The sequence below is a fragment of the Perca fluviatilis genome, chromosome 1 (genome assembly GCF_010015445.1).
Source record: "Perca fluviatilis chromosome 1, GENO_Pfluv_1.0, whole genome shotgun sequence".
Lineage (NCBI taxonomy): Eukaryota > Metazoa > Chordata > Actinopteri > Perciformes > Percidae > Perca > Perca fluviatilis.
Window position 1 is genome coordinate 7,290,582 of NC_053112.1, and position 17,665 is coordinate 7,308,246.

Sequence of the window (17,665 nt, forward strand, 5' to 3'; positions counted from 1 at the left end):
TGGACTTATAACAGACCAGGATAAAAAAAGTGTGTTCTGAAGCAGAGAGAGAGAGGGGTTAGCAGTGTACAAAGAAAATGTCAACTCATGTCAACGCATGTTGTATGTATTCTGCGTGGGGAAGAAATACTGGTAATTCTAGAGTTTAGTACAGGTATACTCGTATAGAAGTATAGTATATAATGATATAAGTATGGTAAATTCTGATGTTAATTTACATCACAATTATTTTTTTGTTTTAGCTAATTAAATTTATAGGTTTCACTTCTGTACTTGCCCCTCCTTCCCATCCTAATGTTGGCACACGTTAATCTTTAAAGCACTATGTACTAGCACACTAACACACATACTCTTCTCACACACGTTGTTGTGTGGTGATCAATATGAAAAACCGATCAGATGTCAGTATGTTCTAAAAAGAAGATGTATGTTAGGGGTGGGCGGTATTAATACTGCCAACACCGAGTCTTGTATCGGTACAACAAAAATAAAGATGTATTTATCTCATGTTAGATCACATGAAGACTCATGTTAGTGCTGTACTCTCAGAAATCATCACACATTTCTCTCCCCTACATATTACTTTAGCTGCTTTTAATACTAAAATACATTTATCATTATTTAAAACAAGCAGTTCAAAATATTTTATTTATTATTTTTAGCTTTTGATTTTAATCACACATTAGAAAAAAAAGGATTTTTTTTCCTAATGCAGTCTTTAACACTTATTATTCAGAGCAGAGCATTTAATATTTGAATTTTGATGAATGTCTATTGGAAAGATATTCTTATACAAATTGATTATAATTAGGCCATATCAGCCAGCTGTCCTTTCATAATCTCACATATGCTTTAGTATCTCAATACAGGAATTGTTGAGGGTATTTTTGCCATGATGCTAATGCCATCTGGGGGTGCAAAGGTGAACTGTTAATGTGAGTTTGAATTAACCCTCATTCGTGCATTGATGACTAGTCAGTTGTTGACTACATACAGACGTTGATACACTACTAGGCTACTTCAAAATATATGGCACTGAATAACGCATGTGAGACATCATGATTGCTTGAGAAAATTTTCTCTAACTGGACCTCTTTGATTTTAATTGAATACCCCTGCCCCTGATTAGAGAAACACTGAAATGGGAGATAGCATATGTATCCTGATAGTCCGGATGATATGTGAAAATTATGTTCACATTTCTTATAAAAGCATGACATTTGGTACACTTGTACAGTTTGGGGTGCTTAACATTTTTAGAAAGCCATCGTTAAAACACCTAGTGGCAGCCATGGGCAGCCATTTTACTTAACCAAAGTAAAACATCATAAACTGTTTAGGTAAATAGTTAATGGTGCATTCAGTGACACCGAAGAAGGAAATCACAGTATCTGAGAACCTAGGCTAGACTTTATATTGTCATGTCTGTTGTCATGCACGTTGTGTACAGTTTTTAACACATACTAATTTTGTTCAGTAACCCTGATGATGTTGTGCAAATAACCAAATAAAAACAATCAGTCATATTTCCATTTCCATCCACTTCAAAACTGGTTCTGTAAATACTCACACTTTCTAAATCCCAAGAGTAACAAATTACTTTTAAAATAATCTTTTTATAAATAATAATCTACACCATTATATTGTATTGTTTGGTGTATTATACAGTAGCATAGTGTTGCATGGTCTACTGTAATGTTGTATAGGGCAACAGAGACACCTCCCTGTATAATGCAACACAGTCCAACAGCAAAACAACTTATATCCTCCAAAATCATCTTTTTATATCATCTACACCTGTTTCTGTTTTTGTGCTGTAGCAGCTCTCCTCCCTTTAAATGTGAGCTCATAAGCTATGAAGTAGTACTGGTAGTAAAGTATGTTGAACTTACATTGATCAAACAGTTTATCAGATAACAGTATTGTTATGCAGGAGTTCCCAAATAACCCAGAGACAGACCAGAGTGGATGCTGAGCTAAGCTTTAATCAGAAAGAGCACAACATCAGAGGATTCAGTTTGCTTTACACAAGTATTGAGTACAATGACATGATTCATGTAAATACTGAGGTTGATACACATTAAACATCCACATTTAACATGATTAGTATTTGATAAACAACTCTTTGACTTTTTGAAATATCGTAGAATATGTTTATGTATTGTTTAGTTTATATTGGCAATAATTATAATACACTTAAACATTTAATTGTCTGGCTGTTTAAACTCCGCAGCAGTCTACCATATTTCAGTAAGTTTAGTTTTTTATTTGGATAGGGCAGAAAATTCCTACTAACCTAAAATCACTGACAGTCAGTGAAGGATATGATTCTTATTAATTATAACAGTAGTTATCTCAGGACACTTTACAGACAGAGTAAGTCTAGACCACACTCTGATTTAAGGAGACTCAACCATTAAGAGCAGGCATTTGGTAATTCACAACAGTTAAATGGAACAACCCCAAAATCAGTCCGTGTTAAGGTAAACAATCACTTAAAACCTCGTGTGCAGGAAAATGCTGGTTAATGATTGGACCAAAGCAAACTTCTGACATGTGTTTGTGTCCCCAGCGTGTTACTTTATTAAGCTTGTACTGTAGTTTAAAGGAGAAAGCGCATCGTTAGGCATAAATCAATCCATTTCTTTAAAAGTAATTTCAGTAGGAACCAGTTGTGTTTGTGTTTGTTTTCCATCAGTTGGGCCTAAAACAGTAGAGCCCAGAACTCCTCTACTCCATGGCAACTCTACCACAGCCCCTGTTGGGTTTTACACATTTATGTCTAGTTTTTTTTTTGTTTGAATTCTTTTTGAACACAATGTTCATCAACAGGTTCTGGAGCTCCATTGCTGAAGCACTTGATGCATTGGAATGGACCTGAATGGTCTGATGCTTGAGCGTTGTATGAGTAGTCACAACGGAATATGTTGTAATCTAATGTAGTTCCTCCAAGTTCCTTAAGGGCGTCTCTAATTTCATTTTCAGAAAATTCTTGCTCTTTGCCATTTTGATCTGTGTACTTTTTGAATATTGTGGAAAACACAAAAACACGTTCTGCCCATTTGTCTTTTGGAATCTTCTCATTAATATCTTTTAAGATGTTATCATCATGTTTTGGGTTTGCACACTTTGTGACACATGGAGAAAGGTAAGAATAGAAGACCAGACTTTTACCCGCACTACTGTCAGGTAAAGGTTGTATGTTGGCCAGTACTCGTGCCTCTGCATGCTCATCTTTTTTTTTCATAGGCATTGCTGCAACCATATTGTTACTTGTGTACACTTTCCCTTTTTTAAGCAAGCGTTTCACATTGTCAGCAACGTCATCTTTGAAGAGTTCCTGAAGATTCAGGTACTGGTTCTCTGGGATGTTTACAGCCAAACTGAACTGTAGTGTGTTTCCTTTATTGCATACTGAGTACCTGTCAAAGAAAATCGACACAAAGTGTTACCTTTTGCCAGGGTATAAGTACAGATACAAAGTTTGATGCATGGAGATGGATATATATATTGATAGTAGATGAATAAATAATTAGATGGATTAATGGATGAGGTTGATTTGAGAGATATAGAACCATGAATAGTAACCTCTCCATCACTCAAGCAGCCAAGGAGATATAGAACCAAAGATAGTGGAGACTTCACTAAAAGGTCAGCAGACTGTAGATAAAACAACACAAAGGGTCCTATTTTAACGATCTAAGAGCCCGGTGTGAAGCGACTGGCGCAGGTGTGTTTAGAGTGTGTACAAAGGCGCATGGTCCTAAAGGGTTGTACTTAGTGTGTTAATTAATCAGAGGTGTGTTTTGGGCGTAGCATGCAATAAACCAATCAGAGATCATCTCCCATTCCCTTTAAAAGCCAGGCGCGTTTGGACCTTGGAGCATTGCTGTTATGATGGAGGATTTGCTTTTTATTTTTAATCTTCTGCATGTGTGTGTGCTGCTGTGCGTCCCTGTGTGTGTAGCGTGCACACATAGGCACATTTTACTAATGCGCTGTTAAAATAACAATGAAATGCTGCGTTATTGACTTTAGACCAGGTTTTTGTTGGTCAATGGCTCGATCACTTCCCGCTGCCTCATGATAGTAATACTCCCAGAATGCACCTGTACACACCTCCCTGTAAGACCAGCACGCCCAGAATGCACCTGAACACACCTCCCTGTAAGACCAGCACGCCCAGAATGCACCTGTACACACCTCCCTGTAAGACCAGATGGGTGTAGGTGCATTTGCTATTTAAACGACGTGGGCGCTGGACGGGAAACTGACAACTGGGTCGGTCTTAAACTAGCAAAGACACCTGGGTCGGGCTTTGAGCTGCGACGCGCCGGGTGCTAGATAGGACCCTCAGAGTCTACAGCAGCAGAGATACTGAAGTCACTTTTCCCGGGGGCCATCTTTGCTAAATGACAGGAGGCCAGGGGCCAGTTAATAAACAAACAATAATAATATTCCTCAAATAAAAATAATAAAAACTAAAAGGCCTGTTACTTATCTTTTTAGTATTAGTTTATACACCATTAATTATAGCTGGAACCTCTTCCATAATGCAATCACTCAAATGTTGAAATGATTCATAAACATAAACTTCCCCTCCCACGGAACATAGATTTCAATATCTGAGTTCATGTTATTACTATTAAAACAGATTTCAGTCTTCATCTGTTGTTGTTGATTGAAACCTTGTGGTGACTTACATCAACTTTATTCATCAATAACTCTTTTTTTTAAACAATTCTGAACTCTTCTGTACTTCCAACAGCTAGCAAAAAAAAATTTGACTCACATTTCCATGATGTATTTTACAATTGTTTCGAGCCTATTCTGATTCATAGCCTCAGTGTTTCCAGCAGACAGGCTGAAGGCCAGCACCACAGCCATCCAACACAGGCCAGCCATCTGCACACACAACAAGTTAGTGATAGTTTTAAATATGAAAGGGAGGAAATGTAAAGGGAAAACATTTCTCTCTATATTGTCATACTTGATAAGTTTCTGTTTTTAAATAAATACACGTTAAGAAATAAAAATGAGGACGTTATCTTTGAAATTAACACGTTGAAATAAAGTCACTGAAATGAACCACTGGTTGTTTGCAAGACGTAGACTTAGATTTTTTTAACCTGCAAAACATAAAAACCTCGCTTACTGAGTTAATGATAACACCAAAGCCTGCCTGCTGCGTAACATGCTATAATAATTTACTTTGGTCTATCTAACATTAATTATTACATATCATGAAAGAACAAAAAAAGCTACAGTTAAACAGAGACCATAACATCTAGAGGTGGACCAAAATGGTATTTTCGGGCCGATAAAAATTGCCGATAACTATCCGTTTGTTGTGGCCGATACCAACATGATAACCCATAATATTAATCTTACAAATACAAATGTGATAAAGACAATCAATGAATAAATGATTAATTTATTTTCTAATACACCAACAGTATTTAGAGAGCTTTCACCATATATTTCCCACCTTAGTGTATTTTTCTAAACATGTAGGTGAATAAATATCTGACCTTTTGTTAAGCATGTGTAGACTGCAGACACTATTAGAATAATTTTACCTACTATAGAATTAATGGTTATCTAAAGTCCTGGCTCCGCATTTTACAATAAACTGGCAATAAACATTTGTATTGCCTCATGGTAGAGAGCCGGTAGTAAGGTGGATGGCTGGTTGGTCTCGGCATCAAAGTCTCCAAGAAACTTACTTTCAGATACATTTACGATTAGTCTCAACTTTTATCTGCAATTAGGAGGGGACAGTGAAGATGTCACCTTCCTGTAGTTAGTTTTCTGTCTGTTCAACAGCTTAGATCGATACCTTGTACTATTTACAATAGTAAAATAGTACCTTACTGGTGGATTGTGTTGCACTTATGGATATTGAGCCTTGTAGCCGTCGACTCAGGTAAAATATAACAGTTTCTGTTATGAGCCTTTGCAACTTAGCATATTTGTTATATAAAGGTCAGTTCCCAAACTTCTTTCAACCACAGCTCCCCTTCAAAGGAAATATTTTTCTCATGGCCCCCCAAACCAACCAACCCCCAATATAACATGTACAAAGATGCTTAGTTACTTTAACAATGATTATATTGTTCACCATGCTTTATGCTACAATATGCACATTTAAAAATATGTTAAAACGATGCAATACGGTACAAGACAACTTTACTGTCATTTTACACTGAAATATCTCGTATACAAATTCCATACATTTAACACTAATCTGTGGTGTTCCTTGGTGGTGTAACTTACCTTTTCTGGAGGAGAAAGATGTTCGATGAGGTCTCTGAAGCTGTCGTCCTCTGTGTCTGGAGACAAGGTGTTGCTGCAGTGAAGACAGTCAGAAGGAAGGGACATTTTATAGAGGAGTCTGAGACCATCATCAGACCCTCAAAGTGGCACCATGCCATTATTTTCAGTATTAAGATTTCCTCTTTTACATTTTCTCAGAAATGAGGAAGTTACAGTGACACTGCAGAATACATTTAGAAGAAATAGAAATAAATGACAAGTAAAACTGTTCAGTAAAACTAAATCAACCCAAATAAACAGGAATGTTCTAAATGCTGGTGTTAGTGAATTCTTGTAATGAATTTATTCATTGATTTTTAAATTTTATTCAAACAGGTGAAAACCTGCAATGGTTTATAAAAAAAAACACACCAAAGGACATACCAAAGGTAAAATGTAGATATACAACATCATACATACATTTTAAGTATAAGTGTTCAAAAGTTTCATATAAAATAAGTGAATAAAAAGAGTAAAATGATATCAAAGAGGATATGTCTTTGTGTAACAGGCAACAAACACACACTCTATCAGTGGGAACCAACTGTAGCAGTGATCCCACGCTGAGCTGATTGAGGTCATCAAGAGATGAAGACTTCTGCTTTGTGGATGTGTGTGTGTGTGTGTGTGTGTGTGTGTGTGTGTGTGTGTGTGTGTGTGTGTGTGTGTGTGTGTGTGTGTGTGTGTGTGTGTGTGTGTGTGTGTGTGTGTGTGGTGTGTGCATCTGTACTTCTGTCATCAGCTTGTGTGTGTGTGCGTGCGTGCGTGTGTGTGTGTGCATGCATCTGTACTCCTGTCATCAGCTTGTGTGAATTTAACTTTGAAAATGATTAGCAAAATGTTGTCCAATGCATTTTGTCACCCAGAACTGCGTGGGCCTGTTTATAAAAGTGGCTACCTGTCATTCCTCCAATCTCTCTCCCCTTTCATGTCTTCAGCTGTCTTTATTAAGTAGGATCTAGTTGTATTCGGGTTCCCATCAGTTGGACCTGAATCACTGTGGTCCCCAGACCTCCTCTACTCCATGGCAACTCTACCACAGCCCATGTTGTGGTTTAGACACATTCATGTCTAGTTATTAACACACTCATCTGAAAGTGTTCCATTGTTGTAGCACTCGATGCATGAGCCTGAGCCTGCAGAGAGTTCCGCTGCTGTGGAAGACGTCCTGCCTTGTCCCGGTCCCCAAAAAGTTGACTCCATCTGCCCTCAAGGACTACCGCCCAGTGGCTCTCACGTCCCATGTGATGAAGGTGCTGGAGAGGCTGGTCTTGGCCTACCTGAGGCCACAGGTGAGATCTTCTCTGGACCCTCTACAGTTTGCCTACCAGCGACATGCAGCAAAGGGCCGCGGGTTGGATTCCAACCCCAGCTGCTGCCAAAGACTCAGCCTACATGGTACGCACGCTCTACTGAGTGAGCTACTGTAGTATTCTCCCCGTTATCAATCTTTTCTGAGATATTATTGAGATTGTCTGGGTTTGTACACTTGGCACCACATGGAGAAGGGTCAGAATAGAGGACCAGAATTTTACCCTCACTACAGTCTGCTAAAAGTTTTATATTGTCCAGCACACAGGCCTCTGCATGTCCAGCATACTGGTTTCCATTTGGTGCTTCTAGTTTTTATTAATGTTAATTAATGTTGCTCTGTACAGCAGCGTGTAACCATAGTTTTGAAAGGTGCTTTATAAATACAGTTTACTTACTTACTTTATAACCCAATATTTTTTCAAATGACCTATGTGTCTTCTTCCCTTAATGGATTGGGTTTGGTTCCACACGTATGTCCAATTGGATCACCCCCCGATGTCATTCTATTGTATTGTTTGGTGTATTATACAGTAGCATAGTGTTGCATGGTTTACTGTAATGTTGTATAGAGCAACAGAGACACCTCCCTGTATAATGCAAGATATGAGCTCATAAGCTATGAAGTAGTACTGTTAGTAAAGTATGTTGAACTTACATTGATCAAACAGTTTATCAGATAACAGTATTGTTATGCAGGAGTTCCCAAATAACCCAGAGACAGACCAGAGTGGATGCTGAGCTAAGCTTTAATCAGAAAGAGCACAACATCAGAGGATTCAGTTTGCTTTACACAAGTATTGAGTACAATGACATGATTCCTGTAAATACTCATATGTATTTATTTATTCATTCATTCATTCATAACATGCATGAATGAAAAAAAAGGAACAGGAAGAAGAAAAAATCTTATGGTACCTGTCACTTATTTGTGCACATCAAAAAAGACAAAAAAAACAGCTGCTTCATGAGTGGATCAACCCCAATCCTCACCCCAAACACCAAAAATTATTAATACTGAGGTTGATACACATTAAACATTTAATATTATTAGTATTTGATAAACAACATTTTTATATTTTTTATATTTAGTTTTATTCTCAGTGTTACAGTCACTGTTTAGGTTGAATGGAGTCAGCCTAGTTTTTCACCAAATCTCAGTTCAAAATCTCAAATCTCTTTTTCAATATGGTTTATATCGGCAATAATTATAATACACTTAAACATAATTAATTGTCTGGCTGTTTAAACTCTGCAGCAGTCTACTGTATTTCAGTTAGTTTAGTTTTTTATTTGGATAGGACAGAAAATTCCTCCTAACCTAAAACCACTGAGAGTCAGTGAAGGACACATAAATTATAACAGTAGTTATATCAGGACACTTTACAGACTTGATTTAAAAAGACTCAACCATTAAGAGCAGGCATTTGGTAATTCACAGTTAAATGGAACAACCCCAAAATCAGTCAGTTTTAAAGCTACATTGTGTAAGAATTTCTCCCGTCTAGCGCTGAAATTGTATATGACAACCAACTGAATATTACTTTCTAGCTCCTCCCATTCCGAGCATGTTTTAACTTCTACGGTGGCCGAACCTGAATGATCTCTTAATATCTCCATCATTTACACGCAGCTGTTCTAGCCACTCCAATATTAACTTTGATCTTGTTGCTTTGCCTGTCGCGTTGTCGTTTTAATTCTCTTTTTTGCTTCCCTGGCGAGTAATCTCTCCCTGGCATTCATCACGGTTCCACTGAGTGTAAGAGGGCGAAAGATGGAGGTATGTCCCTCTTTGGCTAATGTATTTTAAAGATGGAGGTATGTCCCTCTTTGGCTAATGTATTTTAAAGATGGAGGTATGTCCCTCTTTGACTAATGTATTTTAAAGATGGAGGTATGTCCCTCTTTGGTTAATGTATTTTAAAGATGGAGGTATGTCCCTCTTTGGTTAATGTATTTTAAAGATGGAGGTATGTCCCTCTTTGACTAATGTATTTTAAAGATGGAGGTATGTCCCTCTTTGACTAATGTATTTTAAAGATGGAGGTATGTCCCTCTTTGGTTAATGTATTTTAAAGATGGAGGTATGTCCCTCTTTGGCTAATGTATTTTAAAGATGGAGGTATGTCCCTCTTTGGCTAATGTATTTTAAAGATGGAGGTATGTCCCTCTTTGGCTAATGTATTTTAAAGATGGAGGTGCAACGTGGCGGCCGTCATTCGAGCGAGTTGCTCATATGTATTCTGAATGATTCTGAATGGCACATTCTACGCTTACGAGAATACTTTGATTAGTTGGTGGAAGTAATTACACATTAATGAGCACATATTTGTGAAAGAACAAAGCTTTTTTTGCTAAAAATCAACTCAAAAAATTACACAATGTAGGTTTAAGCTAAACAATCACTTAAACCCCTCGTGTGCAGTAAAATGCTGGTTAATGAGTGGACCAAAGAAAACTTCTGACATGTGTTTGGGTCCGCATTGTGTCACTTTAAAGGTGGAAGCTGATCATTAGGCATAAATCAATCAATCAATTTCTTTAAATGTAATTTCAGTAGGATCCAGTTGTGTTTGTGTTTGTTTCCCATCAGTTGGGCCTAAACCAGTAGAGCCCAGAACTCCTCTACTCCATGGCAACTCTACCACAGCCCCTGTTGGGTTTTACACATGTATGTCTAGTTTTTAAGACAATCATCTAAAAAAATTCCATTGTTGTCGAAGCACTTGATGCATTGTCTATTCCCTGGGAGACAACGGAATATGTTGTCGCTACCAAATTTAGTTGCTCCAAGATTTATAAGGGTGTTTTTAAGTTCATCTTTGGGAATGGGAATAAATATGCCATTTTGATCTGTGTACCCATCAAATACTTTGGAAAACACAAAGGCACTGTCTACCCATCTGTCATTGTGAATGTTATTAATCTTTTTTAAGATATTATAGGGATGGTTTGGGTTTGTACACTTGGTGCCACATGGAGAAAGGTAAGAATAGAAGACCAGACTTTTACCCTCACTACTGTCAGCTAAAGGTTTTATGTAGTCCAGTACTCGTGCCTCTGCATGCTCAGTATATGGCTTTCCATCGTTTGTAAATCCGTCTAGAGGTATTGCTTCAACCATATTGTTACTTGTATACACTTGCCCGTTTTTAACCCTGCTTATCACAGTGGTAGCAATGTCAGCTTTGAAGATGTCCTGAAGCTCCTTCAGGTTCTGGATCTTTGGGATGTTTACAGCCAAACTGAATTGATTGTTTGCTATGAAGAACCTGTCAAAGAAAACCGACACAAAGTGTTACCTTTTGCCAGAGTACATTGCTATTATGATGGAGGATTTGCTTATTATTTTTTATCTTTTGCATGTGCGTGCGCTGTGCACAAAGCTAGGCACATTTTACTAATGTGCTGTTAAAATAACAATGAAATGCTGCGTTATTGACTTTAGACCAGGTTTTTGTTGGTCAATGGCTCGATCACTTCTGGCTGCCTCAAGATAGCAATACTCCCAGAATGCACCTGAACACACCTTTAAACGACGTGGTCGCTGGACAGGAAATTGACAACTGCGTCAGTCTTAAACTAGCAAAGACACTTGGGTCGGGCTTAGCACTACAACGCACCACTTGCAAGATAGGTCCCTAAGAGTCTACAGCAGCAGAGATACTCAATTCACTTTGCCCGGGGGCCATCTTTGCAAAATGACAGGAGGCCAGTTAATAAACAAGCAATAATAATATTCCTCAAATAAAAATACTTATCTTTCTTTGAAATTCTTTATTTTCAAATTAACTGACTTATGAAGTATATACATGGCACAAGGATTGATTGATGAGTTATTGCATTTAAGGCTGCATTTTAGTTTATACAACATTAATTATAGCTGGAACCTCTTCCATAATGCAATCACTCAAATGTTGAAATGATTCATAAACATAAACTGCCCCTCCCACGGAACATAGATTTCAATATCTGAGTTAATGTTATGACTATTAAAACAGATTTCAGTCTTCATCTGTTGTTGTTGATTGAAACCTTGTGGTGACTTACATCAACTTTATTCATCAATAACTCTTTTTTTTAAAACAATACTGAATTTTTTTGTGTTTCCAACAACTAGCAAAACAAATTTGACTCACTTGTCCGGGGCCAAGATGTATTTTAAAATTGCTTCGACCATCTTCGGATCCATAGCCTCAGTGTTTCCAACAGACAGGCTGAAGGCCAGCACCACAGCCATCCAACACAGGCCAGCCATCTGCACACACAACAGGTTATTAATAGTTATGAACATGAAAGTGAAAAAGTTTTCCTACTGTACATGGACACTTTTTTTTAAAATATTTTATTTTCAGTTTTATATATGTAACACATACAAACATGTCAGTACACCAACAGTTAGCGACATAACAAAGGGCAAAGCGTGGAGGATAGACCCCCGTACCATGTAACACCCCCCATCTAAAAAAACAAAACAAAAAAAAAGGTTATTGTGTAAGGTCAGTACAAACGACTACATTAAGTACTTGGAGTAAGAGATGTACTGATATGGTCTAAATATGGCTGCCAAATTTTCAAAAAGGTGTCATATCATTTCCTGAGACAATAAGTGATTTTTTTCCAGGGGAATGCAGCTATTCATCTCAACAGTCCATCAGTCAATAAGAAGAGGGAAGCCAGATTTCCATGACACGGCAATGCACTTCTTAACCACACATAGAGCAATTTCAATGAATTTGAGTTGTGGGTCCACAGGAACATCAACTCCTGTGATCCTGGTTAAAGTGGAGCTGATATCATGCCAAAAAGGCCCAACTTTCATACACAGCCAGGTACAGTGCAAAAAGGACCCAACTTCAGTATCACATCTGAAGCACATTTCTGACAGGTTAGATTTGAATGAATGGAATTTTTCAGGGGTAAGGTATAATTGATGTAGAATATTATAGTTAATCAATCTATACCGGGCATTGATAATAGTTGAAAAGCTGTTTTGACATAATTCTGTCCAAAACTGTTCCTCAATTGTAACACAGAGATCTGACTCCCATTTCATTCTAGACTTATGCACCCCTGGTTTTGGGCCCTCGTTCAACAACAACATTCATTTTGGAAATAAATGTATCTGTGTTCCCATGGTGAAGAAGTCTTTCAACAACATTCATGACAGGCTTAGTCCTTTCAGGACCCAAATTAACTCTCAGAAAAGATCTTAGTTGGAGATAACAGTAGAAGGTTTGATTGGACAAGTTATATTTCCTCTCCAGGTGCTCAAATGACATGAGAAGTCCTTTGTCGAAGCAATTCTCCAAGTGTTGGATTCCCCTATGATGCCATATGTCCAGAATCTTATTATCAAGAGTCATGGGTATAAGTTCATTTTGCTTTAAAGGCGTTTTAGGTGACAGTCCCACCTTCAGTCCAAGCCTTTTGTGAACCTCATACCAAATTTTTATCAGATGCCTCAATATAGGGTTGTCTGTCCTGTTGTGTACAGTTCCAGAATTATGCTTATAGATGAAGTCACTGCAGACCTTTTCTTTCAGGGGGTGCAGTCCGATTTGTGTGCAAGAAGGGGGCGTCACTGCCCTGAAAAAGGGATGAGATGAACCTCATTTGAGCTGCCAAGTAGTAGTTTTTAAAGTTTGGTAATCGAAGTCCCCCTGAGCCATAGTCCCATGTTAGCTTTCCCATGGATATCCGGGGTACTTTACAATTCCATAAAAATTGTCTAACATATCTATTGAGAGCTTTGAAGAAGGATTGCAGTAGTGGAATGGGCAGGGATTGAAACAAATACTGCAATCTTGGTTGTACATTCATTTTATACAATTAACTCTGCCAATCAAGGGGAGAGGAAAGCCCATCCATCTACGTAAATCATCCTCAATCTTGCTGAGCAGCGGGAGGTAATTCAATTTGTACAGCTTTTTGAGGTTGTTGTCTACAAATATCCCAAGGTATTTTATACCATCCATAGGCCATCTAAATGAACTTGTACGCTGGAGTTTGGAGTGATCAAAATTTGTCAATGGGATAACTTCACTTTTTTCCAAATTCACCTTATAGCCTGAAATACTACTATACGTATTTAGTACTGTTTGTAATTTGGAAAGAGAGTTACTAGGGTCTTTTAAGTACAAAATAATGTCGTCTGCCAGAAGATTAACTTCATCAACTGTCTGACCCACCTGAAAGCCCTTTATATTAGAATCTTGTCTAATTGCTTCAGCTAAAGGCTCAATTGCCAAGACAAAAAGTGCTGGAGACATAGGGCATCCCTGTCGACTTGATCTGCTTAAGGGGAATGTAGATGAAATCTGTTAATTGGTGCTGATTTTTGCCTGGGGTTTATGGTATAGAGTTTGAACACAGCTAATAAACAATGGGACGCACCCAAACATGGCCAACGCTTTAAATAAATATGGCCACTGTAGCCTATCAAAGGCTTTATCAGTGTCAGGGAGTGTTCGAGTCTTAGAAGCCAAGTTGATGACATCCATGAGAAGTGGGAGGAGTAAATCCTTAAATTCCCTGTAAAATTCTGGAGGAAACCCATCTTCTCCTGGAGATTTGTTTGCTTGTAGTGAGCCCAGCTTTTTTTCAATTTCTTTTTGTGTAAAGGGCAGGTCAAGAATATTTTGGTCTCCCTGGCCTAGTTTGGGCAGTTCAATCCTGGACAAAAATTCATCAATGTTACTCAGATTTTCTGGTGGTTCTGGTGTGTACAAATGTGTGTAAAACTGTTTGAATGCATCATTAATTTCTGTTGGGCTATATGATACAGAACCTGTCTAAGTTTGGATTGAATTCATCTCCCCTCCGCGACGTTGTAGTAATATAATCTATATGATACCGTGATACAAAGCAATCAAAGCAGTGGAAATATGAGCAGTATCAGCACCTCAGGCTGTGTGAACATGGCAGCAGTTCAAAGTGGGCCATTGTAATATAGTGTATATAAAACAAAATGCCGAAGGGCCCCCGAGCTATAAGCTGCTTTGAACAAAGTTGCCTCACCCCGGCGCAACCGTGAGTTAAATGAAAAATGTCAGTGTATGGATCTACTCGCCCTCTCGTACATTATTCTTTTCCAGAGACAGCCGGCTTCGGCTGGAGGGAGCAGTGCGCCCGGTCGATTTTGACCGGATGCGGAAAATGTGCGGCACCGAGCAGTTCGGGGAACAGTCTGGAGACAAATTCAGCGGGTCTACCTTCCTCCTCACCCTCTTGCATCCCCACAATTTTGATGTTGTGCCTCCGAGAGCTGGCCTCCAGGTCAAGCCCCTTGGTATGAATATGCGGATGTCAAGGTCGCCAGTAGCTTGTTCCTGGTTAGCCACACGGGCTTGCAGTTCGGCCTGCGAAGCTGCGAGTGACTGAAACTGAGCCTCACTGGCATCGAAACGTTAATTAATGCAGCACAGGACTGACTCTGACACCTCTTTGCACAGCTCCTTACACATATCATAAGTTTTATCTGGAGGCATGTCCAGCCTGGTGGGAGAATCGTTAGCAGGGTTGCAGCAACCGATGGTGCTAGCTCCAGCTCCGGTAGCCTGGCCGCAGGCGGATTTGGCTTTGCTGGAGACGTTCGGCCTCGGCATTTTGGACTTCAAATTTGATCAAGTTCTTAGGGAGGTATGTACACACACTTACGTCTATGGGCAAAAAAGGACGTGGTATAAAGATGATTTTGTAAGTAGTGGAGAGGAGCACTGACTAAACACGTCTACATCCTTCGCAATGCGCACTAGCGCCCCCCGGACACTTCTTCATGCACCCTTTAATTTAATAAAAATCTAACTTGACCTTATAGCACATGCTATGAAATGAGAATGTTAACTTTGAAATAAACATGTTGAAATGAAGTCACTGAAATGCTTTTAGAACACTGGTTTTATGCAGGTAAGACTTTAACTCTTAAACCAAATGTAGCCATTTTTAATTAAATAAATGTTTACCTGAAAAACATAAATGCCTTGCTGTCTAAGAAGCGGTTTGGTCAGAGTGAATGATAACACCCAAACCTGCCTGCCTGTTAACATGCTATGATAACATACTTCACTTCTATCTGAATATTAATTATTAACAATTATGAAACAGAAAAGCCACAGTTCAACAGAGAGCAGTCATCTAGAGTATCTAGAGATACACAATGCAATAAATATATATGTTCTTTATACATCTTCACATTTCTGCCAGTTTATGTTGTGCTTGCTCATAAGTTTTCTGAGAGAAGAACATTGCTCACCTTCAGTATTGTTGCTCAAAGGGTTTGTCAGTCTAAAAACTACAGCAGAAAAAACACAAAAGAGATAGATTTATTCCCATCATGTGGAAGTTACAGTAATGATCTTTTTAGTAAATCGTATTGACTTTATTGTCCACCAGGGCAGTGATTTCCCTCAGTTTGTGGAAGACTTAGGTGCGTTTATTTGGGGGGGTTATGAGTCCTTCCAAAAGAAAATGTTACATTTTTCAAGGTAAAAAAAATGTCCTCATGTTTTCTGTTTTTATGTGTGTTTTTGCATCTCTTTGCAGTCGATTTGTGTCCCTTTGTGGTAGTTTTGTGTCTCTTTTTCACATCATTTTGAACTGTTATTATCACCATATCTGTGTCTTAATATGTTTGAAAAGCTAGAGCAGATCATGAAAGTCCAACTACAGTCATTAGAGCTGAGAAAAGTATTTTAGTTACATTCATTAGGTGCTGCCCGAAACAGCTCTTGTGCTGCACCTAAACCTTATAATAGCAGGGAAAACCCTCCACAAGAGGAAATTTGTCACAAACCGTACGTTATGGACACAGCACGCTTACAGAAAAGCAAAAGTAAGTAAGAATAGTAAGAATAAGTGTATGTGCAGGATGAATAGTATGAAGAGCAGTAGAATATGGCTATGTATAGGTATAATTACAGTATGTACATTTGTAAATAAATAAATAGAACAGTATGGGTGGGGTAGGGTAGTGCAAATTGTTATTATAAATATATAAATTAATTATTATTATTATTATTATTATTATATTATTTATTACCATGATATTATGGAGGTTAAATAAGCAGCCATGAGCATTGGGTCCCTCAGACACCCAGGACAAAATTAAAATGTTGGGTCTCAGGGTTTATCAAGCAAATTGAAAAGTATTTTTTTCCCTTGTGTAGTCTTACACACTTATTATTCAGAGCATAACATTTAATATTTGAATTTTAATGAATGTCTATTTTGAAAGATAATCTTAGGTTAGTAGCTGCCACACTTCATTCGACCACAGCTCCCCTTCAAAGGAAATATTGTTGTCATGGCCCCCCAAACCAAACAACCCCCAATATAACATGTACAAAGTTGCTTAGTTGCTTTAACCATTATTATATTGTTTACCATGCTTTATGCTACAATATGCACATTTATAAATATCTGTTAAAACAATGCAATACGGTACAAGACAACTTTACTGTCATTTTACACTGAAATATCTTTTATATAAATTCCATACATTTAACACTAATCTGTGGTGTTCCTTGGGGGTGTAACTTACCTTTTCTGGAGGAGAAAGATGTTCGATGAGGTCTCTGAAGCTGTTGTCCTCTGTGTCTGGAGACAAGGTGTTGCTGCAGTGAAGACAGTCAGAAGGAAGGGACATTTTATAGAGGAGTCTGAGACCATTGTCAGACCTTCAAAGTGGCACCATGCCATTATTTGAACATTAAGATTTCCTCTTTTGCATTTTGTCAGAAATGAGGAAGTTCCAGTGACACTGCAGCAGACACACTCTATCCTCCCCTCCTAAACTCCTGGACTCATACCACATACAGAGCTGTCTAGGCACAGTGTACTTTATGCACTTTATCCATTTTTTTCATCAATTTTGAATCTCTTTTCAAAATATGTATTACATCTTTTTGTAAGGGGTAAACGTCGGACTCGAACAAGGCAGACGTGAAAACACACTTATATAAAGATGCTGCTCACTCACAAAATAGTAAAAACATACTTCATTATTTTTCTCTAAAAGAAAATCAACCCTTTACCAGAG

At 38.2% G+C, this 17,665-nt stretch overlaps 1 protein-coding gene across 1 annotated transcript; it reads right to left on the reverse strand.

Moving 5' to 3' along the window:
• Positions 1-1,965: 1,965 nt before the first annotated feature.
• LOC120565143 lies at positions 1,966-17,295 on the reverse strand. Its single transcript, XM_039810574.1, has 4 exons — positions 17,168-17,295; positions 6,277-6,349; positions 4,793-4,905; positions 1,966-3,422 (listed from the first exon to the last, which is right to left on the reverse strand). Exons 1-4 carry the CDS (start codon positions 17,293-17,295, stop codon positions 2,783-2,785), a joined length of 954 nt encoding a protein of 317 aa, XP_039666508.1. The 3' UTR covers positions 1,966-2,782.
• Between the last annotated feature and the right edge of the window lie 370 nt (positions 17,296-17,665).